The 24,944-nt window shown below is 36.4% G+C and overlaps 2 protein-coding genes across 3 annotated transcripts; one reads left to right on the top strand and one right to left on the bottom strand.

Moving 5' to 3' along the window:
• The first annotated feature begins 273 nt into the window (after nucleotides 1–273).
• Nucleotides 274–3,935, top strand: LOC132628183 (lysine histidine transporter-like 8). Its single transcript, XM_060343931.1, has 5 exons — nucleotides 274–662; nucleotides 1,677–1,810; nucleotides 1,937–2,364; nucleotides 2,455–2,586; nucleotides 3,192–3,935. Exons 1-5 carry the CDS (start codon nucleotides 298–300, stop codon nucleotides 3,675–3,677), a joined length of 1,545 nt encoding a protein of 514 aa, XP_060199914.1. The 5' UTR covers nucleotides 274–297; the 3' UTR covers nucleotides 3,678–3,935.
• A 6,163-nt stretch (nucleotides 3,936–10,098) lies between these two features.
• LOC132628182 (uncharacterized) lies at nucleotides 10,099–24,575 on the bottom strand. Of its 2 annotated transcripts, none has more exons than XR_009578044.1 (2): nucleotides 23,862–24,575; nucleotides 10,099–10,760 (listed from the first exon to the last, which is right to left on the bottom strand). XR_009578044.1 is itself a non-coding variant. In XM_060343930.1 (2 exons), the coding sequence occupies exon 2, from the start codon at nucleotides 20,905–20,907 to the stop codon at nucleotides 20,011–20,013; it is 897 nt and encodes a 298-aa protein (XP_060199913.1). In that variant the 5' UTR covers nucleotides 20,908–21,013; nucleotides 23,862–24,563; the 3' UTR covers nucleotides 19,810–20,010. The 2 variants fall into 2 exon arrangements, 1 of the variants encoding a protein (XP_060199913.1); XM_060343930.1 differs by lacking the exon at nucleotides 10,099–10,760 and adding an exon at nucleotides 19,810–21,013 and having other exon boundaries at nucleotides 23,862–24,563.
• Nucleotides 24,576–24,944: the final 369 nt, after the last annotated feature.

Here is a 24,944-nt window from a genome sequence, read left to right as displayed (position 1 = left end):
AGGTTACGCAACAAAGGTAACTGATGGCGTAATCCAAGATTTTTTTTACACTTAGAATATATGTAAAAAGTAACTCTATTATATATCTAATTCAACAATGTATAAGTACCAGGTAAATAAACCTTAAAACGTATTCACCACGGATTGCTTATACTACTAGTAAATTTGTAGGTAACAACAGCCAAATTAAGTTGTGGGGTCTGGTCAAACTTCAAAATGTGCCACTTTATTCAAAAGTTCTTCCTATATAATGGGTACAAAACTGCCATAGAAATTTGTGCAATTACAAAGAAGATTATGGGAAGTGAGTTAGTAGAAGTAGCCAAAATGAGTCCATCAACAGTACTAAGTAATGGAGAGTTGAAAAATACAGCTTCTTTCACACCATCTCCTCATCTTCTTGATTCTACTATTCCAAAAACACCCAAAAGTCCATTTTCTGCAAAAATATTAATGAGCCCATTAGCCAGTCCTATGAAGAAAGCTTTAACATATATGGAAGAAATTGGAAATCTCACAAAGCTTCCTGATCCTCAAGAAGCTTGGCTTCCAATTACTGAGTCAAGAAGTGGGAATGCATATTATGCTGCGTTTCATACACTTAGTTCTGGACTTGGAGTCCAAGCTCTTGTTCTTCCCCTTGCTTTTATTACTCTTGGATGGTATGTCTTGTTATCTTCATCAATCTTTGTTATATATTTTTTTTTTCATAAGCTTATGATTTTCTTTCTCGGAAGGAGTAAAGAAACAAAGGGGGTGTATTTTTGGTATGACAGAAGTTATTTTTCGAAAAATAACTTACTTTATTAGAAAATGATTTTCCTGGTGGTTAGTGAGAGCGTGACAAGTATTTTCCAAAGAAACACATTTATTAAAGATTGTTAATGATATCAGTAAAAGGGAATTGTTTTGACGAATTTTTGAGTACTAAAAGTTGGTAATAGCAATTAAGGGCCGCTCGGACATGAGTTATTTTTTTTTTTTTTTTTTTTTAAAATAAAAATATTGTTTGATTATACATTAGAATGTTTTTTTTAGTTAGTTTTTCAAGATTAGTTTTTCACATTTGAAAATTTTATCTTGACCACTTTTTCAATTGAAATGAATGTTGAAACACAACTTCAACTTCAAATACTCTTTTTTTTCTTCAAATATTACTCAATTCATGTCCAGCCTCCTACTAAATATTTTTTGTAAGTAGTGACATGAAGTTAGAAGTTTGGATATACGAAGAAAAATGACATCCGTCCAAAAATGAGGAAGGTGTTTCCCCTTTTTTGGTGGAAACCGTGGCAATTGTATTCTAGCAACCAAATACTCCCTCTGTCCCATATTAGTTGTCCTGTTTCGCTTCTTGAGGGTCAAGTTAACTAATCTTCGGACTTAAATTGAATTAGATCAGTTCATTATTTTAAAAATAATGTTTAGATATTCAAAAACTGCACAAAAAACACTATAAATTGCAATTCTTCTCATATTAATACGGTAAAAGAATATATCTCAAAATATTGGTCAAAGTTAATATACTTTGACTTTTAAAAAAGGAAAGTGGACAAGTAATATGGGATGGAGGCAGTATCAAGAAACGACTTATTTTCTTAAAATAGTTTCCATTATAACAAATGTTGTTTTTCTGTAATAAATACTGATTAATTTGTGCTTTGTTAAACTTATAGGATATGGGGAATAATAAGCCTGTCGCTAATATTTATGTGGCAATTATACACACTTTGGTTACTGATCCAACTTCATGAATCTGTCCCTGGCATGCGCTATAGCCGCTATCTTCGCCTCTCTGAGGCTGCCTTCGGTAAGCATCCATAACCATTGATCAAAGGATTTACCTGTAATTATCTAATAATTGATCTGATTGTGTAAAATATATTCCTATCTTTTTTCCTTGACAATTGGATTAAGTTTATGGAGTGTCGTGTAGGTGAAAAGCTGGGGAAGATATTGGCCCTATTTCCAACAATGTACCTATCAGGTGGTACTTGCGTTACACTTATTATGATTGGAGGTAGCACTATGAAGATTTTCTTCCAAACTGTTTGTGGTTCAAATAGCCATATAACCCCTCTAAGTACCATAGAGTGGTACATTGTGTTCACTGTCTCAGCCATAATTCTTGCTCAGCTTCCTAATTTAAATTCCATTGCTGGAGTTTCTCTTATTGGTTCGATCTCCGCTGTGACCTATTGTACCTTAACATGGGTAATTTCTGTCATCAAAGAAAGGCCACAAGGTGTTTCCTTTGAACCTGTTGAAAATAAATCTGATATTGCAAGAATTTGTAGCATTTTGAATGCTATTGGAATGATAGCTTTTGCATTCAGGGGCCATAATCTTGTTCTTGAGATACAGGTATGTTAATTGACTAGGCAGTTTAACTAATTCAACTTATCATATAGTACTATAAAAGTTTCTTTTTTAACATTGGTTGGTGTGTCACAGGGTACAATGCCTTCTAACTTAAAGAACCCATCTCATGTGCCAATGTGGAAAGGAGTCAAGTTTTCATATTCTATCATTGCTTTGTGTTTGTTTCCACTGGCAATTGGAGGCTACTGGGCTTATGGAAACCTGGTAAGGTCTTGCATAATTTGGATTATTTACAGCATATGGCAACTTTTGTGGCCTTGTATTGAAATTTTGGCAACTTTTTTAAAACTAACCCCATGGTCTGAATAGTTTTGATATGTGATTACATGGATTATATCTATTTAGATGAATACCTCAATGATTTCGTCTCTTTAATACAATTGAATCTGATAAGAATGTCTACCATATGAAGGGGATACCCCAATAGTTGGAGACGAGAGTCATATGAGAAAACATAAATAACCAGACTGATCTTGGCTATCAACTACAGATTAGTTGAAGTTGATACCACTTAGGTTGAAAGCCATAGCGACAATAGAGCGGAAAACAAAAGCAGCTAGGAAGAAGTGTAACAGACGAGAGTTGTTTAAACTAGAATATTATAATTAAACTTCATACAAGGTGGCCCCTGTTGGACTTCATACCACTTGTCTAATTTTGAAACAGTGGCCAACTTCTGAACACAAGGCCACTGAAGTGGTTATTTGTGCCAATCAGCCTTAAATTTTAGTAATTGTTAGACATTCCGTCAACCTTACAAAGAACGAATAGAAGTAGAAGATTAACAACATTTTTGTTTATCATGGCAGATGCCAAATGGAGGAATACTGAGTGCATTGGACAAGTACCACGGAAAAGACACTTCAAAAGCAATTCTAGGGATAACAAGTTTACTGGTGGTAGTCCATTGCCTTACCTCATTCCAAATCTATGCAATGCCAGTTTTTGACAATTTGGAGTCTAGGTACACCAACAAGAAGAAAAAACCCTGTCCATGGTGGCTTAGAACAGGTTTGAGGGTATTCTTTGGATGCCTAGCATTTTTCATATCAGTGGCACTTCCCTTTTTGCCAAGTTTGGCTGGGCTCATTGGTGGCATTGCTCTGCCAGTTACTCTGGCATATCCTTGTCTAATGTGGATAATGATCAAGAAACCAAAGACATATACTTCAAGTTGGTTTGTTAATTGGTCTCTTGGACTTTGGGGCTTGGTTCTAAGTGTTCTTTTGGTATTTGGTGCTATATGGACTATAGCAACTCAAGGTCTGGATGTCCATTTCTTCAAGCCCCAGTGAAGACCAAAGAGGTTCAGAAAATCGCGATAAAAATCTAACTAGTACTCTACGGGATAACTTCATTGGTCTAAACTGGGTAGAAAAAGAACCTTAACAGCAGTCAACCAACTAGATGTGCAAGTTGCGACCTCTTCATGTACTCTGTACATATAAAAGCATACAAGCACTTATATCTTGTCGTTAGTTTCAATGATACAGTATGTAAAAATCCTAATGATTGTTAAGGGAAACAAAGTTCAGACTTCAAAGATCAACATCCTTCAAGATTTAAGGGCATATGGTTCTTTTGGTAACACCTAATGTTGACAGAACATAGGTGTTTCATGGTGACTAGACGCTTTGTGAAATGAATAGAGATAAATATAAGTATGAAGGTACAAGAAAATTACATTGTAGGACTTAAGGCTAAACTTACATGAAGCTTTATCAACCAGCCCAAACACCTATAAGTATATAACCAAAAAATAGCTCTGATGTCAAACGATCGCGACATCTGCATCATCTAATCAGCTTGCCTCGACTTCACTTGTGTCAAAAGGAATTCAGAAAAGAAAAAAAAGAAAAAAAGACAGAATTATTCGTTGAGATTTCACATTAAAAAATTGGTTGGGCGTAGCAAAAAAGATTCTCCATTCACGCACTTCTAAATTGATAACGGAAGAAGCATCCTTCGTTTCTTCTTCCTGGCTTCTGTAACTTGCTTTGCAATTGTCACACATACAAGCAATAGTAAGCTAACACTTACTAAGATAAAAACAAGCTTTAGATGACTAAAGTACAGCGAAACTACAGAGAAAACCATGAGCGCCAAAATAACCAGTTCACATATTACAAAGATGACGACATCCGCTCTGCATCAAAGCAAAAGAAAACAGAAATAGGAGAAAAGAAGATTCAGAACAAAACAAATAGTCAGAAGTAAACATTGATAATAGAACGCACTGACGAAATACCTAGGTTGCAATGATATTATACACTACACTGTTAAGAAAACGATAAATCAAGAAGCATGCTGTTAGTTTTTCCACAAAAAAACTTGCGAAAGTAGCTATCCAAGAAAATCTAAGCGGCTCTAGGACCAAGCCTAAAGATGCAATTCATTCATTCTTCATTCGATCCACTCTCAATGAATGCAAAATTTTAAAAGAGGTCTGAGCTGATCATTTTCTCCATTCTACCATTTGCAGTCTTCACATTAATCCCAAGGTTACGTTTTTAGTCTTATCTAAACGTTTCAGGCTACAGCTTCGTAAAAAAACTAAGAAGAACACACTTATCAACTGCATCAAAAGAACTGCATGGGAATGCATATCAAAACATCAAAAAACGAAAAGAATCCACGTAAACCAGTGCATCATGAATAACAACAACAACAACAACATACCCAGGATATTCCCATAAAGTGGGGTCTAGGGAGGGCAGAGTGTACGCAGACCTTACCCCTACCTTGAGAGGTAGAGAGACTATTTCTGATAGACCCTCGGCTCAAGAAAAGACATTTGAAAAAAGGTTAGATAAGACTTAACAGAAGTGAAGAAAACATCGCAACATACAATAAAAAGCATAACAAAGCATAATGTAAAAATAATCAGTTACGACAGCAAACTAATATGATAATCGAAGTACAAGAGACACCAGATAGTGACAGAAATCGAAAGGCAATAAGCTACCAGGATAGTGCATCATGAATAAGGAATCATGGAAATCGTTTATAAGATATAGCTGCACAATGAGGTACTCAATTAGCTTTAGGACCTTCCAATTAGGCTTCTTAGGTTGGTTACTTCCTGTGCGTTGATTTATGTCATTTAACTTGCTCGCGCACAAAAAGTTCGAACTTGCAAGATTCAAAACTTGGAACTCAACGGGTTCCAGTTTAGCTGATGTGGCGGGATCATAATCAATAGCTTTAGATGAAATTGATACTGAAGAATGGAAGATGCATTGCAGATATTTATGATCTCTAAGTATTTCCATATCGATATAGCCGGATTCTTGAGCATTCTTGAGCATTTGCGTTCCCTACATTCTTGAGCATTTCCATATCGATATAGCCGGATGAAACTTTGTCATCTGGCTAAATTTTGAAACTAAATGACTAATTGTGCTGAAACTTTGTTAACACAAGCATTTCAAAATCAATATAGCCAGATGAAATTTTTCTTCCAAATACACTAAATGCACCATTACTTAAATAATTTAATCTAAACTTTGACAAATGAAAATTTCCTAATGATACCAAAAAGAAGTAAACTTTCAGAAGCACAGATTGGTTTGATAACAGGAACCAGGGGCGGATTTAGATGGGGTAGATTTTCCGTGTTTATGTACATATATAAGTGTTGAATACCCTTAATAAATGCAAAACATCAGCTCAAGTGGTTTTCAAAATTCTCTCCAGCATTCCAGGTTCGATTCCGGGGACAACATTATTTTTTATGTTTGCTTTTTTCGAACCCCCTGAAAGAAAATCCTGGATCCGCCACTCACAGGAACAACCCCGAAATGATATATTTTCCTAAACAAAATCCACATTTAGACATAAGCACCTGGTACAATCAGAGGCAAATCCAGCATAAAGATAAAAAAATATTGATAATTTTTTCAGACACACATATATCAGAGACACTGATATAAAATCCTGAATCCGCCTCAGATACTATGTGTAAATATAGAAAAATGCAGGTTAAATAAAATGATTGGAGAGGGGAGAACTGAAATGATACGTTGTAGAAGAAGTGAGATTAGAGGTGGAGGAGAAGAAAGATAGGGATGCCCAATCGTGCTTTGATCGAATCTGATACTCTCTTAACTGCTCCGCTAAATTCGATCATTATTATTATTCCCCTTTCTTTCAAGTATGCCTGTTAACCGGTTCCAACCGGAACCGGACCGGGAGCCGGTTAGGAAACCGGCCGGTTCCGGTTCCAAAACCGGAACCGCCTAACCGGTTTCGGTTCCAAAACCGGAACCGCCTAACCGGTTTCGGTTTACCGGTTTTAAAGTCCAAACCGGAACCGGTCCGGTTTGGATTGCTTAATTTTTTTTTTTTTTTTGTATTATATATATATATTATAGTATTTATTTGTCTATTGTAGCTATATTTTCATATGTTATACAACTTTATAATTAAAGTTTAAATATTTACTGACTAACAGCCTAACAACAAGTCAGCAATACAGAATAGTGCTTTTCGTATACATATATATGTATAACTTACATATACTTATATATATGTATAACTTAATATATATATACTAAATATATGTATAACTTAATATATATACTATACATACTTATATATATATGTACTATATACTATATATACTTATATATATATATATGTACTATATACTATATATACATATCTACTATATATACTATATATACTATATATACTTATATATATGTACTATATACTATATATACTTATATATGTTTAAGTATACTATATAACTTAATATACTTATAAGTATATTCTTAGTATATTTTAGGTATATTCATAACTTAATAAAAGTAAAAATATGAACACAAGTAAATAGAAGAAAGCTCAATGAGCCATATATTTTATTCATTCTTGGATAACATTTATTTGCAAGTTGTATTTTTTTTTAACTTGCAAATAATACATGAGTTATACAAAAATAGTACAATAATAAAATCACCAATTTTGAACCATTTCGTTAATTTCCCCCACATCATATTCGTTCATGGAAATATCTTCAAAGTCTTCCATTTGGTCCGGTCCACTAGCTAGAATTGCAAATCCACCAAAGCTACTTCGGATTATTGCAAAATCACCAACTCCACCAACAATATTATAATTGCAAAATTAATAATTGAAAGTTGAAACTATAATAAGACTTTGTGGCTAATTATTGCAAAGTAACTATAATTGAGAGATTGAGATTTGAGAGAAAGATGAAGAAGAGTGAATTGATGTGCATCAAAATGAAAATGAAGAAGGGTTTATATAGGGGTGGGGATGGGTTAAAGTGTTAAAAAAAAAAAATTTGGGGGCCAAAAATTAAAAAACTGACTGTTTGGCAACGACCATTTTTGCAAATGGACCGTTGCCAACGGTCCATTAAGCCCAACGACTCTTTCGTTTTTTTTTTTTTTTTTTAATTTTTACCGGTTAAACCGGTCCGGTTCCGGTTTTACCGGTTTAACCGGTTCCGGTTTCCAAAATATTGGAACCGGACCGGTAAACCATTACACGGTTAACCGGAACCGGTTAACCGGAACCGGTTAACCGGTTCTACCGGTTCCGGTTTAACCGGTCCGGTTACCGGTTAAAACCGGTAAGGCCAAACCGGTTGCCACGTTTACTTTCAAGTGTCAAATTTGATTATATATATTTCTGTCTCAAATTATACAATGTAACTATGTAAGTAATTAAAAATTTATATTTACACACATAAATAAAAAATATTTACACACATATTTGTGTTTTAAGAAGTTATTTTTAAAAATATTTGGGATAATTTCAGAGACCTCCCCTCAGGTTTGATTTCGTAACACTCCTTTCCCTTGTGGCTTGAGATATTACGTTCACCTCCCTTATTTCGATATTTTTGTAACCAAACTTATTTAAATGATAATTTATCTATGATATCCCAAAACTACCCTTATCTTCCACGTGAAGTTTTTAAATTATGAACCTCCTTTCAACGTTTCTCGCAATTTTTGAATTAAGAAGATTTCAAGCAACTCGTATTTCATTGTAGTTAATTGCGTAGCAGACTTAACAACATTTTTTTCGTCCTTTAGACTTTTGCGAATAAGAGACAGCGATTCCGATATCACGTTCCTGTGTCCTGATATTGATCTATAAGCCTACAATTTTTTCTAACTTGAAATGTTGAAAATATAAATTGTGATATTTCCGCGTTGGCTTGTTATTTCTCTTTTAACTCCACCTCAGAATTTTAAGAGTTTAATTATCATTCAGTAGATTTGAAAAATGCAGGTTTATTTTTTCATGAGAATTTGAATATGCACGAAGATCCTTAGTATAAAATGTAAGTAATTAACCATAACAACGTCAATAAAAATTAACTTACGGTCTATATAACATTAAATATGACATATTCAGGAATTTGATATTTCGTTTTAATATGAAGTTATCAGTCCTTGAAACCTTTTTTAGTTTTGAGAATTTCGGGAGGAGGTTTATATTTAAACACCTAGAATTAGTAAAAGGTGGAAGATAAGGGTAGTTTCGGGATATTATAGACAATTTATCATTAAAATTAGTTTGGTTACAAAAATATCAAAATAAGGGAGCTAAACGTAATACCTCAAACTACAAGGGAGGTGAGTGCTATGAAGCCAAAGCTGAGAGGATGTCTGTGAAATTATCCCAAAATATTTTTGAAAAGATTGTTTAAACGCTACCTAATACTCCCTCTGTCCCAAAAAGATTAATATTTTTCGCTTTTCGAGAGTCAAACTTCTTAATTTTGACCGCGTGTCTAAATATAGAATCTTTATTTTTTTCGAAATAAAATTTACATATTTGGAAACTGCGTAAAAAGTACTATAAGTCGCCATAGTTAATAATTTAAAATATTTAAAAGACATATGAAATAATTACGGTCAACAAACAACTCGTTTAACTCTCGAAAAGCGAAAAATATCAATCTTGTTAGGACTTACTTACTTGCCATTAGTACAACCATCTCTAATATTTAGTATTTTTATGCTACAGGATAATTAACAATATTTTTGTTTTGTCATGGCAGATGCCAAATGGAGGGATATTGAGTGCATTGGACAAATACCGTGGAAAAGACACTTCAAAAGCAATTCTAGGGATAACAAGTTTACTGGTGGTAGTCCATTGTCTTACCTCATTCCAAATCTATGCAATGCCAGTTTTTGATGATCTGGAGTTTAGATACACCAGCAATAAGAAAAAACCATGTCCATGGTGGCCTAGAACAGGATTGAGGCTATTCTTTGGATGCCTAATATTTTTCATATCAGTGGAACTCCCCTTTTTGCCAAGTCTGGCTGGGCTGATTGGTGGAATTGCTCTGCCAGTTACTTTGGCATATCCTTGTCTAATGTGAATAATGATCAAGAAACCCAAGAGATACACTTCAAGTTGGTTTGTTAATTGGTCACTTGGAGTTTTGGGCTTGGGTCTAAGTGTTCTTTTGGTATTTGGTGCTAGATGGACAATAGCAACTCAAGGTATGGATGTCCATTTCTTCAAGCCCCAATGAAGACCAAAAAGGTACGGGTGATCAACAAAAATCTAACTAGTACTCCACAGGTTAACGTTATTGGTGAAAATTGGGGAGAAAAAAGAACCTTAACAGCAGCCAACCAACAGGATGTGCAAGTTGCAACCTCTTCATGTACTCTGTAAATATAAAAGCATACCACTAATGTCTTGTTGTCAATTTCAATGTAGTATGTAAAAATCTTATTACTTGTTAGGGAAAACAAAGTTCAGACTTCAAAGATCAACATCCTTCAAGATTTGGGAACATTTGGTTTTTGTGGTTAGCTCCCAATGTTGACAAAACATACTCCTTTCATCGTGACGATAAAATTTGAGACTGAATAGACATAACTATAAGTATGAAGGTACAGGAGAATTAAAATGTAAGACTTAAGGCTAAACTTACAAGAAGCTTTATTAACCAGCCCAAACACCTATAAGTATATAACCCAAAAAATAGCCCTGATGTCAAACGATCTCGACATCTGCATCATCTAATCAGCTTGCTTCGACTTCAATTACTTGTGTCAAAAGAAATTCAGAAAAGAAAAAAAGAAAGAAAGACAGAATTATTTGTTGAGATTTCACATTAAAAAATTGGTTGGATGTAGCAAAAGATTCTCCATTCGCGCACTTCTACATTGATAACGGAAGAAGCATTCTTCTCTTCTTCTTCCTGGCTTCTGTAACTTGCTTTGCAATTGTCACACATATATACAAGCAATAGTAAGCTAACACTTACTAAGATCAATGCAAGCTTTGGATGTCTTAAGTACAACGAAACTACAAATAAAATCAGGAGTGCCAAAATAACCAGTTCACATATTATAAAGATGACGACATCTGCCCTGCATCAAGGCAAAAGAAAAGGAAAATAAGATAAAAGAAGGCTCAGAACAACAATAGTCAGAAGTAAACACTGATAATAGAACCCAAAAAAAATCTGCATATTGCCTTGAAATTAAGCACTAAACTGTTAAGAAAAGGATAAGACCAAGTAGCATGCTAGTTATCCACAAAAGTAAGTTGCCGAAGAAGTTACCCAAGAAAATCTGAGTCCGGAACCTAATAACCCAAAATACTACAAAATGAACCAAAATACCTTGATAAAAAAAAAAAGTGACATAAGTACCCTTAACGCGGTAAAATACCGCGTTATATTTGACGTCATCACATAACATAGTAAAATACTACGTTATGCCACTTAAACCGACCATCGGGTTTCCTTCCCCACCAGGCCACCACTGGTCCCCTCCCCCATTATATTACAATTCCTCCATTAAAAAAACTAAAAATCCGAGGGCCCACTTCCAAAAAACGTCCTTTTCACTTTAAATTTCGTCCCAAAAGTTTAGATTCTTGGTATATTCGAGTCAAAGAACAAGATTTCAAGGTTTAATTTCGGAAAAAAAGTGACGTACAACTTGATTCAAACAACCCTACAACAAGCTTCGATCAAAGGTATTTCACTATAAACTTTGTAATTATTTTGTTATATACATGATTTTTAGCATCAACAACGTTACATAATACCGAATTATGAAAAAAGAATTGAAAAAAGAAAAAAAAATGCCACTGACAAAATTTATTTCTTGTTTCGAAATTATTTGTTAATTGTTTCTTGATATTTAATTGTTAATTAGTATCTTAATTGTTAATTGATTATTAATTGTTTATTTAGTATGTTAATTGTTTATTTTTTCATAGTATCATGTTAATTGTTAATATGCTAATTAGTTAGCCAATTTATGTGTTAATTGTCTAATTAATTAATAATTAGGTAGTTAATATAATTTCCCGTTAAATAAATTAGTTCGTAATTAGTTTAATTGTAGTTAGGATTAGTAAATTTTCCGATAAAGGATTAGTTAGTTAACATAATTTAGTAATACATTATTAGTTAGTTGATATAGTTTTTAGATAAAGTATTAAATTCTAATAATCCACAAATTTTAGGATTAGTTATTTAATTAGATAACGAATAACTAATAACTAATTGAACCCGAATAACGAATGATAAATCAAATCCTTAGTTTTGGATTGAACATCATTAATATAATTTAGTTATAGATTATTGGTTAGTTAATATGATTTTCCGATAAACGAATAATTTAAACAATAATGAATAATTTAGTCTGTACAGATACGACATGGATCCGAACGTTGACCCGGGTCCCAACGATAGATCAGTATTAGTTCTTCAGGAACGACATAGGTTCCAGCGGTTATTGGATCAGCAGATACATATAGGGGCGACGCTCCGTACTCGCAGAGCAGATGTGACGTGGACGTTTTTACGTCAGCACCCCCCACCTCCACGCATATTAGATATGCTGTCCCGGGCGGTATATATAACTGCATCTCTATCGGTCTGGTGCAGTATGATTGGGCGCTCGTGATGGACACGATTGAGCGATGAAGGCCCGAGACACACACATTTCATCTATGCACCAGTGAGGCCACGATCACGCTCCAGGATGTTAAGGTGATGTTCGGATTGCACGTAGATGGAAAGCCATTGTACCATAGGTATGACCTTCCTGTTGGTACTACATGGGCGACAGAGTTGACCAAGCTCACAAATTTCTAGCCTACGCGTGCAGATATTTTGGGACAGAGTCGTGTCCAGATTGGTGCCCTCTGCCAGTATTTGTGTGACGCGGCGCCAGTTGACGACGACACTCTGCAGGTGGATGTTGATCAACATGCCCGCCTGTACCTGCTCATTATATTCGGGGGCATCTTGATCCCAAACACATCGGGTAATTTTGTCAGCTTGCGTTACCTAATATATTTGGAGGATCTGGACCGCTTGGGTTGCTATAGCTGGGGGGCTGTTGTTTTGGCGTACCTCTACAGAGCTCTATGCCGAGTGACTATTCGCGGGATCAGTGACGTGGCCGTGCTGGTGAGGCTGTGTGGAGGTCGCGGTGTCCGTTGATACACATGGACATCGTTGAGGACCACTTTCCTGACCGCATCTTGCGACAGTTCTGTTTAGCATAGCATATACCCCAGACCGTTGGCCACCAGCTCGAGCACTACGACTAGGATGATTGATAGACCGTCGATGCTGCATTTCTGGCCTTCATGGACGCCCAAGTCCTGCGTTAGGAGGCCCGACTTGATTTTGTAGTGGAGGCCAGTTCATTCACTCCCATCGGGGAGTATCTTTGGTGGTACAAGCAGATCACGCGCCGCCTAATTGGCAACCACGCTTTACATCCCCCGGATCAGACAGGATACGCAGCAGTTGCGGGGTCGTATGAGGCGTTGGTAACTTTATCGCACTTGAATTGATTTAATAGTGTTAATTATTGTCTTACAAAATTAACTTATTATTACTGTTGAAAACAAATACAGCTGGTGACCGTACAACAGCTGCGAAGGACGAGTTTAGAAAATCTTGAGCACCATGCGCCGGGAGAAAGTGTTGATAGGGTAGGCCGTGGCAAAGGAGGCGGTAGGAGAGGTGGTCGTAGGGGAGGTGTAACAACACGTTTGGTCGTTTTGGCATTTTGGAGTCTTTGCCCCAAATTACCCTTTCTGTAGCTTGAAAATGATATTCTTGACTTGCGGGGATAGGTGGTACAGTTATATAATTGACGGGTAAATTTTAGAATTTATCTGTTTAATGTGTGTGAATGGTTTATTCATAGAAATATTAGCTGCACACATATAAGGTATAAGTTGGTGAATAATGTAAATCGACTAAGTGGGTCAATTTTCACCTTTGGCATAGTTTAAAAAGGTTATTTTGGAATAATTGATTTAGTTGGTGATTAATGGGCCAAGTCCACAAGTCATTTAGTACCCTATATTACATGACCTATATATACAAGTAGGGTTTGACATGCCAAAGGATAACATTAAAAACAAATTAGAGCAAACAGTGGCTGGGCAGCGTCAACAAGAAACGAGTGAAAGCTTCAGGTAATGTTTAGCTAAAGCTCCACATTTGGTTACTTTTGATTTCAAGGCTCTAACAGTTCGATAGTTTGACTTGTACCTTGACATTAACCTTTATAATATTAGTTAGGTAGAAGTGAAATAAAGTTCGAATTGTGTTTTCCACTATCTGTTAGTATTTGGCCAAATGATTACGATGACTAAATGATTGGAAGCTAATGACAATGTAATGATGATATAATCACTGAGCAATAATAATAAATAGTATATGATTTAGGAGTTCTACCTAAATTCTTAGGTTGAAGTTACTGTTTCCTCACTTTGCTTTAGGCTTCGGAATTCTCATAGGATTATTTTGCTACAATTTTTTTTGTAGTGGGTACATGTAATTGATTATTAGGGTATCAGATTAAATGTACACCTTCAAATTCGTGGTATTTGAAATGTGAGAAGTTAGATTTTAATCCTAAGTTAAGATTTTGGGGTAAATTGAAAGTTTTGAGCCCTAGTAGTCTTAAGAAATGACTATTTATGATTTGAGAGTCCATTTGTGGATGGAATTGACTAATTTTCTGAATATAGGACCCTTAGGTTATGGGTAAAATGAGTTTGAAAGAAATTTCTAGTTTTACCCTTGTGGGCCTGAGGTCACTTTTCGGGGTGCGTTTTTGGGTTTCGAATATAAGCATAGCAATATGAGTGTCTTTAGATTCGTATTCTAACGTAGATCGTATATTTGATAGATTTTGATCATTCAGAGGCTCTACACAAAGGAAAGGCATTGGTTTGATCGTTCGTGGCACCCGCTCGGCATTGAGGTAGGTTACGACTTACTTTATGTCTAGACTCTGGTTAGCGAAACGTATGTAGATAGTAGTGATTGACGGGAAAAGCATGATAGGCCTTCGGGCATGGTGTGGAGGTGAATTCCATCTAGGTTGGTATTGTGAGCTGTTATGTGGGCTTGTCGTCATTATTGTGATACTGTTATGTGGGCTTGTCGCCATTATTGTGATACTGTTATGCGGGCTTGTCGCCATTATTGTGATATTGTTATGTGGGATTGCTTCCATGGTTGTGATTTTATGTACTTGGTATAATTCTCTCTCTCTCTCTCTCTCTCTCTCTCTCTCTCTCTCTCTCTCTCTCTCTCTCGTTATCTCACTTGTCATATGGAAGAGGAAGGTTATTACTAAGAAATTGAATATTGAATTGCATTTCATAGTATGAATCTGTGGAACCTATGATTGCATTGATTATTGAGGTTGATTTCATGCATGACATGTATCTATATTATTCGTATGTTGTCCCGATGGTGATGTGAGTAATTGAGAGACTCCGAGGTCTTTGCTGGAGATTGAGAGTGACAGAGAGACTCCGATGTCTTTGCCGGAGATTGAGAATGACAGAGAGACTCCGAGGTCCTTGCCGGAGATTGAGAGTGATTGATAGCCTCCGAGGTTTCTGCTGGAGAGCACGAGTGGTACATGGACTTCGCGGGTCCCTCATGGGTCATGACTATGAGGCATTGCCATAGCATGTGTGTACGAGAGTGAAGTGTGAGAGGTGAGTACTGCATTGCATAGCACGATATTGTATTGCATTGCACTCCATTTGAATTGTTATTCATGTCATTGCATGACACATTCTCTGATTGATTCTTGATTGGTGAATTTTTGAGTTGTTGTTGTTTGTAAGGTATTTATTTTAGAGGCTTGATGGACTCGAGGTTTAGAGATTTCCACCCAGGTTTATAACCTGAGATATTGAAATCCCTTGTAACTATCGTTACTGCAAGACTTCCATATTTGCTAGAGTTGTGACTGTGTTTGATTACTTATCTGCTTACGTGTTAGTTGCTTCTTGTTTATATGTGTGAACTAACCATTGTCGGCCTATGATACCTACAATCCTTGTGTTGTGCTTATACTACTCTTGCTACACTTCTTGTGGAGTGTAGAGTTGTTTTCAGGTGATGTTCGGAGTCTGGCGACTATTTCGAGGCATTAGTCAGATGCGTTTGGGTGAGCAATTTGAGATCTTGCAACTCATAGTCTCTTCTTAGATTTCTGTTGTTCCTTATTCTTAAACAGAAGTCGTATCCAGTTGAGTCTGCTATTTTCTTCAAATTGTAAACTTCTCAGAAGCTCTTGTACAAGTCTAGACTAGGTTTTGGGAATTTCTTATAATAAAAGTATTTCTCCCGCATTGGTTTTAATATTTAAACAGTTGGAGTGTGTTTACATATTGTTATTCCGCACGTTGTATCAAATGGAGGTAGTTAGGGGAAGGGTTCGCCCACCAGGGGGTTAGTGTGGGTGCCCGCATGATCCGTGATTTGGGTCGTGACAAGTTGGTATCAGAGCTCTAGGTTCACTGGTCTCACGAGTGCACGAGCAATGTCTAGTAGAGTCTTGAGGAATGGTACGTAGACGTCCGTACCCATCCTCGAGAGGCTATAGGGCATTTAGGAAACTTCCATTCTTTTATTTCTTTCGTGCTATTTCATTCAAATGGGTATCTAGTTGATCCAAATTGGTATCTAAATTTCCCTTTCTTATTCTCTCACGGATGGTGGGAACTCGTCCTTAGATTCTTACGCGAGCAGTCGATATGATGGGGCACGGTACGGTGCGAGATGTGTTATTCTGATATGTAAGCGTGACCAAGTTTAGCTTTCTGCTATGAGTTAGACTCTTAGGTTCGGTATGGTGAGGTGGTATGATGATTCAGAGGACTTCATGACCTCCATGTCCTTAGCAATGAGTTGCTTGGAAGTCCAGGGAGTAATAATATGGTTTCACAAGAATGTTTTGAACGAGATGTGATTTGTATAGGTAAGTTTCAGCGTCGTCAAGTTTATTGTGGGTCAAGTTTATTGTGATGGTTTGTGGTGTATCAGTGGCAAATCAACAATTCAGCAACGGTAGAATATTGATCTCAACATCAGGAAATAAGTGTAGCTTGGAGAGAATCGTCAGATCTGACAAGAGGATAGTGACCGTGTTGAGGTATTGAAAAAGGAGTTGAGGACAAGGACAGGAAAGACGACTTGTGTGGTAAAGTGTAACGAGATAACATTTCTTAGGGTATATTGGTAAGAGTGCTTTTTGTCTTATGGGATAGAGGCATAAAGAAGAAGACTTGGATAGATCAATCTCCGATATAGAAAGGGAACAATTGGTATCTGACGTGCTCGTCAGGATAAGGTTGCAAGATACACGCGAGTGGATTCAGTATTCGGTTGTAAAAAGTTATGTTGGGCCTCGACATGAAAAAATGGTAGTGGTGGAGTAAAAACTAATGGTTTGTGGGTTTCTTCAGGAAAATAGCAATCGGTTTTAGATCAGAAGGAAAGGTTACTTGTAACGAGGGGGAACTTAAGGTATTGGGCAGTTGTGGTCCTAGTCCTACAGTAAAGGGTGTATTCACAGGGTCATTGTGTTTAGAGGATTGGTAAGGGGATCGTTTGAATCAAGATCTTGTTGATTTGAGAGTTATGTTACAGTTATACATTGTAGAATAGACGTAAGGGTTCATGGATGAGTTGGTATGTTCGATTTTACCGTAGGCTAATGGGGGCCAGTGGTTGACTAATAGAAATGACTCTAGTGATGAGAAAATGTGAAGTTTTAGTAATCAACGAGTTTTCGGGTGTTGCATCTAATCTTGGACAAGGGGTGTGGGCAATGTATCTGCTGTGTAAGTTTCGGCTAGTTCCTGCTTCTACTGGTGTTACGACTCGGTCGAGTTGATCGAAGAAAGGGGTTGACCGCATGATTTGATTAGAGGCGTTCTAGTTCGGAGATTAAGGACCGCCCTACGAATTATGAATCGATTCAATGGTGGTTTGGCATATTGCATCGATAATGATTGTTCTTGTTGGGATAACCAAGGTTGTTCGGTAATCCTAGTGGGAAGACTTCTTGAAGAATGGTTTGTGTGCTGCGCCGGATTTAGAGTGGTTCTCAGTTTGAAGTTTGAGTGAGGCAAAGGAAATTCTCAGTTGTTGAGTAAGCGGCATAATACTATCTCCAAGGTTGACTCGACTATTTGGCAGGACTTGTGATTTTGCGGTATACTTTTAAGTGGGTTCGAGTGATGGTCAGTCGGTGGTGGTGAATGTGATCTAGATGGAACAGAGGAATTGAAGAATTAAGATAATGTTTTAGTTGATCGAGAATCGAAAGGAATGAAGTACAGTTTGGGAAAAGGAAAAGGAAAAGATTGGGATTCGAAGCAACGGTATTACTTAAGTCAGGTATGGATTGTGTAGTTATTGTCTTACATCTTCCAGAGGAGGTGTGATTGTTAAGTACACTTAAAGAAGGAAGTCCACAGTAATGTACTAAGTGTTGTGACAAATTTCTGTAAGGTTTTGTGATTAGTGGCTGATGATAAGCAAATTTTAGGTGACCGACATATTAAGATTTATGGGACGTGGCTTGTGTTGTACCAAGATGGGTAATTCCATAGCACTCTTCAATGGGTGATCTAGAGTGGTTTAACGGGTAGGAACTTTTAGGAATCTCTATAATTTGAAGGGTAGAGTTATATTTTCGAGCTGAGACCATATTCGCGGTGGTGGATTATGTTGTAGGTATTACTGACTGGATAGCTTGGGTGAGCATTTTGGATATTAAGGACTGGGAAGTAGTTGTGCGAGGTTTAGTGCAGAGATTGCATGATTTGACACTTTCAAAATTGTTAAGGGCGTGTCAAGATGTGATAGTGGGAGATTCGACGGTTAAAAGTGTATTAATTGAGGCCGCACGTTTTGCGTTGAGGGGATCAAAGTTGTGAGCGAGTTAAGAGGAAGCACGAGGAGAATTTGATATTATTAGAGTTCATGGGATTCGGTCAGATTTGTGTATCAGTTGAAGGTTGAAAAACATGAAGAGTGCAATCCTAAGGTATAGTTTTTCACTACTAATTTGACGACTTGGATAGAATTCAGCTTTTGGAGTCGATGGTGACATACATGATTGACTATGCATGAGAAAAGGATTAGAAATGGTCGCCACAGATGTGTGATAAGACTGTAATTGATTTCGAAAGGTTAGAGTCAGTTCGGGTGACTATCAGTGATATTCAAGGGTTTCCATTCTGGGTCAGAATTTTTCGATTAGACCCTGGTGGACTATATTTCCATACGGACTTATGGGTTTTCTAGTAAATCACCTTCAAGGATCAGATGGTTTTCAGTTTAGAATTGAGGTATGACAGGCTTACTGAGCTTTATCGGAATTTGCGAGTGGACTTGATTATATTTTACTGCAGGCAGCTATTTGGGATAGTTATAATGGGCTTCGTTGGTACTTAGTAACGATTTGAGGAGATACAAATGGTTGTGGGAAGTCTTTCGAGTGATCGGATAGGTTCCTATAGATTTAGCTCGGCAAGGTAATCAGTGGGTATGCTTCTGTATGGTGGATTGAGGATTTGAAAAGGCTGGGCGATGAGTTTTAGCTAAGTGGATTCAACACCGAGTTACAGAACTAGTAGACTTGGAACTAGTACAATCAGCTACGGATAAGATCTGTTTTGATAGAATCGTATAGAGTTTTCTCAGATAAAGCAAGGTTTTTTTTTTTCTCCAGGCAAAAGGAAATCATGATCAGACTTGTGTCTGTGTCTATGTCTTTCTAAGGAATTATGGTGTGAAAGACGACTTTAGAAGGTGTGAAAGAAAGGTTAATGAAATCAAAATATTTTACTGGTTTAGAGTGGGCTATAACTGTGGTTATATCTAAAAGATTGTGGTGATTTAGAGTACTAATTGGCGAATCAATTGATTGCGTATAGAGGTGGGGTTATATCAACTCAGAGAATTCAAGCGGAGACAGTCCTTATATTCAGGGATCAGCTGTGAAAGAAATTTCGAGCATGAAAAATATGAAAAATTGGGTCTTTGAGCTAAGTTAAATGAAGTTTTGACTCATAAGGTGAACCAGCAGTGACAACGGCGCATTTCTTGCCCGTCGAGGCTTCCTTGTGGTTATAATGAAAATTCCTTAGTTGTCGTCATCTTTCGTACTCTCTTGCATCGTTCGAGGACGAACGATTGTTTAATTGGTATCTGATGTAACGACACGTTTGGTTGTTTTGGCGTTTTCGAGTCTTTTCCCCAAATGACCCTTTCTGTAGCTTGAAAATGATATTCTTCACCTGCGGGGATAGGTGATACGGTTATATAATTGACAGGTAAATTTTAGAATTTATTTGTTTAATGTGTGTGAATGGTTTATTCATAGAAATATTAGCTGCACACTTGATTGATTCACTGAACGGTTTGCCTAATGCAGGGAGCAAGAACTGATAATATGCTTCTTCTTGAGCTTGGAGAAAAGTCTCCAGCATCTCACATTCTTTCATTGTAGGTCTTACCCTAGCAGCCTGCTCTCGCCACCTAATGAAAAATTCCCTAAAACTCTTTGTAGGCTTATTCTTCAAATTCATCAAGGATTTTTTGTCAGGGATCATATCTATGTTATATTGAAACTGTTGAACAAAATTCCGAGCCATGTCTTCCCAAATATGCCACTGAGAAATGTCCTGATTTGCATACCATTCTGCAGCTATTCCGGTCAAATTTTGACTAAAGTAAGACATAAGTAACTCATTTTTGCCTCCGACTCCTCTCAACTGATTGCAGTACCTTTTTAAGTGGGCCATGGGATCACCACGCCCATCATACATATCGAACTTTGGAATTTTAAAGCCCGGAGGTAATTGGACATCAGGAAACATACACAAATCCTTATATGACACACTCTTAAGACCTCTTAGACCTTGCAAATTTCTTAGAGATTGTTCCATGCTTTTTAGCTTCCTAGACATTTCTTCTTGTTCCGCTAGCGGATATGATGGAGGAATCTGTTGAGTTTGTGCCAATACAGAGGTAGTGGAGGGATTTTCAAAGTAACTTAAAGGGAGTGATGGAGGAGGTTGCCCACTGATCCAAGCTCGATACATGTCTATCATTTGTTGCTTCAAATTTCGGACCTCGTCTCTTAAACAAGATTCTTGATATACGATTTCCATTGAAGTATCTGTAATGGGCGGGTTTGCTTCATTGCCGGTCATGACTCCTTTTCCGTTTCAATTTTGTTTTATAATGGTTGGATGCATAATAGTTTTTGGTTGGAGGAAGATGGGTAGTGGCTCAACTCCAAACTTGTCAGAAGTCAACCTTTATTTAAAAAGTTTTTATAAGAAAGAAAGATATTAGAAATCAAAACCATGGATCATAATCAAGATGGTTTAAAACTTATAGCACAGAAAATGTCATCAGTTAGACCCACTTGTCGCTTTCCTCTCTTTCATATTTTTTCTATCTTTTATTTTCCTGAAAAAATAATTTCATTGAACCCGACTTGGATTGCCTACGTATCATGTTGAGATATGAATCAGATCTTTGCGTAGTTCGTGAAGACATGACAGATTTGTTTTTTTTTTTTTTTTGTTTTTTTTTTTTTGAAGGAAAGAAGACCATAAAGACTCAAAAATCTTTGTGGATTTATAAACTATCAAAATAACTTTATGAAAAATCTTTTTGCCTTTTTTTTTGTTAATCTCTAACCCAAACTAAGGATGTTGCCATACAAGGGAAGAAACCTTGGTAATCTTTCTTATTTTTTCTTTTTCTTGAATTTTAAAATTCCGAAGGATTGAATCTCACGCTACACAAAAGAACATATTTTTGGGGTTTTCAGATTTTTGATTTTCCTACAAAAAGAAGCCTAAAATAATTGAAGGAAAAAAGAAAAAAAATATTTTTGTAATTTCTTTTTAAAAAAGAGTAACAACTAATCTAAAGGATTCTTTTTCTTTTTCTTTGTCTTCTTGAATAAAGAATAAAAAGCTCTTATTATTTATTTTCGAATAAGGATAAAAACTTTCTTGTTGAATTTTTGGAATAAGGATCAAAAACTCTTTTTATTGGATTTTCAATAAAGATCAAAACTCTTTTTTTTATTTTTTTTTTAAATAAATATCACCGAACCCAAGGAGGGCTGCCTACGTATCGTCGTCCCGAGGGACGAGAATCAGGTGTGCGTAGGTCGTCCCGACTAGACTGTTAAGTGCACTTTGAAAAACTGACCCCTGACTTAAAAAGAACAACTATTTCTCTTCTTCTTTTTTTCTTTTCCTTTTTTCCAAAAACATGGATTTTAACAAAAATTTAAAAAAAAAATTGGGGTTTTTTTACTAAAGAGACTAAAACCAAACAACAATTTTTTAATTTTATTTTATGAAATAATGAAAGTAAAATCTTTTTGGAATTTTATTTTTTGAACAAAATGCATAGAAATAAGAAAATCTTTTTTTTAATAAATGAAAGAAAGGGAAAAATCTTTTTGTTTCTTTTATAAAAGACGCTAAAACTCCTAAAGCTACGAAATTCTTTTCAACACCTACTACTACTTTCAAGTCTTCTCATTTTCTCATTTTTCTTTTCAAACACTCCTCCTCAAATTAGTCATCCAAATGACCTTTTTACCCTCAAAATGCAACTCATAGCACATAAAGATGTTAATGCCTTTTTGGGCCGTGGGCCCAGTTTGACATCATTTTGCGGTAAGCCTCCTACAAAGGAACGATACCAAGGATCGGGTTCTGCTAGGTCACGAATGATATGATGCAAATAAGAGTGTCCTAAAGGCTGACCTAGGCTTGGGCTCACTAAGAAAGGTTGTTCGAGGAGGCACATGGTCGATAGCGGTTGCTTTGCTTTTCGCCTACTCCACGCTTGAAATACTCCCTCCCTAAAAATTGGAATGACTCTCGAAAAGGTCGTGTACGCTTACAACGTACTCCAAAACTTGTTGCAGAAAGAATTGGGGGTTATGCAAATGATGCCAGATATAAAGCGGTAATAGGCAATGAAAATGTGATAAACGAATATACTCAGAAAAATAGCAAATAAGGCAAAACGATTAACTAAACAAAAAGTCGACCCAAGAGTTTCTAACTAAGCTAACACGAGTCATTTTTTGAAAATCTCGAATTCTAAATGTCCCCAGCAGAGTCGCCAGAGCTGTCACACCCCTTTTTCCCCGCAAAAATGATTTACTTGTTTTAAGTTCAAAAGGGTTTTCAAATCGAAAGTGACAAAAATTGTGTTTCGAAAAGGGATGTTATTTAGAGGAAAAGAGTCGCCACCTGGCATCGGGTTTTGGTGTGCCAAGTCACCGTAAAATCAATATCCCTTTCAAAACAAGTTTGACTCTAAAAACTGATCAGCGACAGAGATTCCGATTAAGGAATTCTGTTGACCGAGGGGAAGGTGTGAGGCATCCCTCGAGCCCCGTGGTTTTAGCACGGTCACCTTAATTAACTCGTATTAGCTTAAGTGGAAACTCAATAAGATAAACTCAAACAAACAAACCAGCACGCTCACGAAGGAGTTCGAGAATAAAGTCTAAATTATTACAACCCGAAATAAAAGAAAAATCCGAGAAAATAAACCTATACTACTCTATGTTAAACTATACTAACCTATCCCCGCCATCCCGTGGTCTTCTCCACGAAAGACCTCCATTTTTTACATTTATTTTCTTCCGGCACATCCCACCCGGGAATGAATACATGATATTGAAAGAGAATAAAGAAAAACACACAAAAATTAATAAACCTAACATATTTGCCTAACGTTTATGCCGGATCTTAAAGTTTACTCATTTAATTCACGGGTCCCACAAGATTCTAGCGGTTGAAATGCAATAAAACATTTACGCCTCAAACTTGATTTTCTATTTTTATATCCAATCCAGCAACCCAATTATAAAAACAAAGGATTAAATTATTAGATTAGACAAAACAATACCTAACCAAACAAAATAGAATTAACAAATAATAAAATGAAGATACTGTATCCAACTAAACTCCTTTATTCAATTTAAATCCGCAACTCACTATCATCTTAAATAGAGGCTTCAAATCACACATATATCCCATTCAACAATTATATCAAACAAGCAATAGAAACATAAAACAATTAAAACACGAAATTAATCAAAACAGGACAAGAATTGGACCTCAATTGATGCTTTTATTCCAATCAAATGAGAGTTGATTTCATCATATGCCGGAGCTTTGCAGACCCTCGACATGGACCTCGACAAGCCCAAAAGGAAAACTCAACCTACTTGAATTCGAATAAATCAGACCTCATCGGAAAACTTACAATTAAACCAAGAAATGAAGCCACGACCAGCTCCTTTCTTTTAGATTTTCACATATCTGTTTCTGCTGGGTTGTGCAGATGGGTTGGTTAACAGCGGGTTTTTGGGTGGTTTGACTATGTTGTTTCCATGGTTGCATTTGGAGTATAATTTAAAGTGAAGAAGATGAAGCTTTGGGTGGTGTTTAGAGGTGCTGTCCAGGTGGATAAATGAAGCTGCGATGGGTGTTGTTGGTGAAGAAATTGGTGTTTTCCGGTGGTTTGGTTACGGGTTTTGGTCGTCGGGAACAGGGGTGGTTTCGATGGTGGTCAGGTGGGTGGAATAAGGTGGGGTTGGTGATAAAAAATGAAGGATGATGATGATGATATTTTTTTTTGTTTTTGGGGTCTGTCCCCGTTTTCTCTATATGTTTTTTACATCTCTGTGTGTGTTGCTATCTTTGGAAAATCCCCCCTTTTTGTTATGCCTCCATCCCCTTAGAAGATGACCTTGGATCCGTATTCGTATATGTGTATTTCTTGTTCCCAAAGAAAAGGAAATGGTCCCCATATGCTATGTTTGTTAGGATAGTGGATGGGAAGGAATCTTTCCACGTGGCACAATCACATTGGTCAGCCCCCCCCCCCTCCTTTTTTTTTCTCTTTTTCCCAATTCTAAAAAGGATGACCAAAAAAATAGAAATAAAAAACTAGTTGTGTAGTTAATTCTAGAGTAAGAAATATTATATAGGATAACTAAAATTAAATTAAAAGAAAAACCTATTTTTGGCAAATTTTCTTTGTCTTTAAAAAATGAAATAAAAACATTTATATCCTAGAAAAGCAACCCCTATTTTTGTGATTTTCGATTTTTCAAGCAAAACCCACTAAAAATGGAATAAAAGTCAAAATAACAAAACAAAACGTAAAAAAAATATTTAAACAGTAAAAACGGTGC

The sequence above is a fragment of the Lycium barbarum genome, chromosome 2 (assembly GCF_019175385.1).
Source record: "Lycium barbarum isolate Lr01 chromosome 2, ASM1917538v2, whole genome shotgun sequence".
NCBI classification, from domain to species: domain Eukaryota; kingdom Viridiplantae; phylum Streptophyta; class Magnoliopsida; order Solanales; family Solanaceae; genus Lycium; species Lycium barbarum.
The sequence above is the reverse complement of the archived record's forward strand: the minus strand, read 5'-3'. Positions and strand labels throughout refer to the sequence as shown.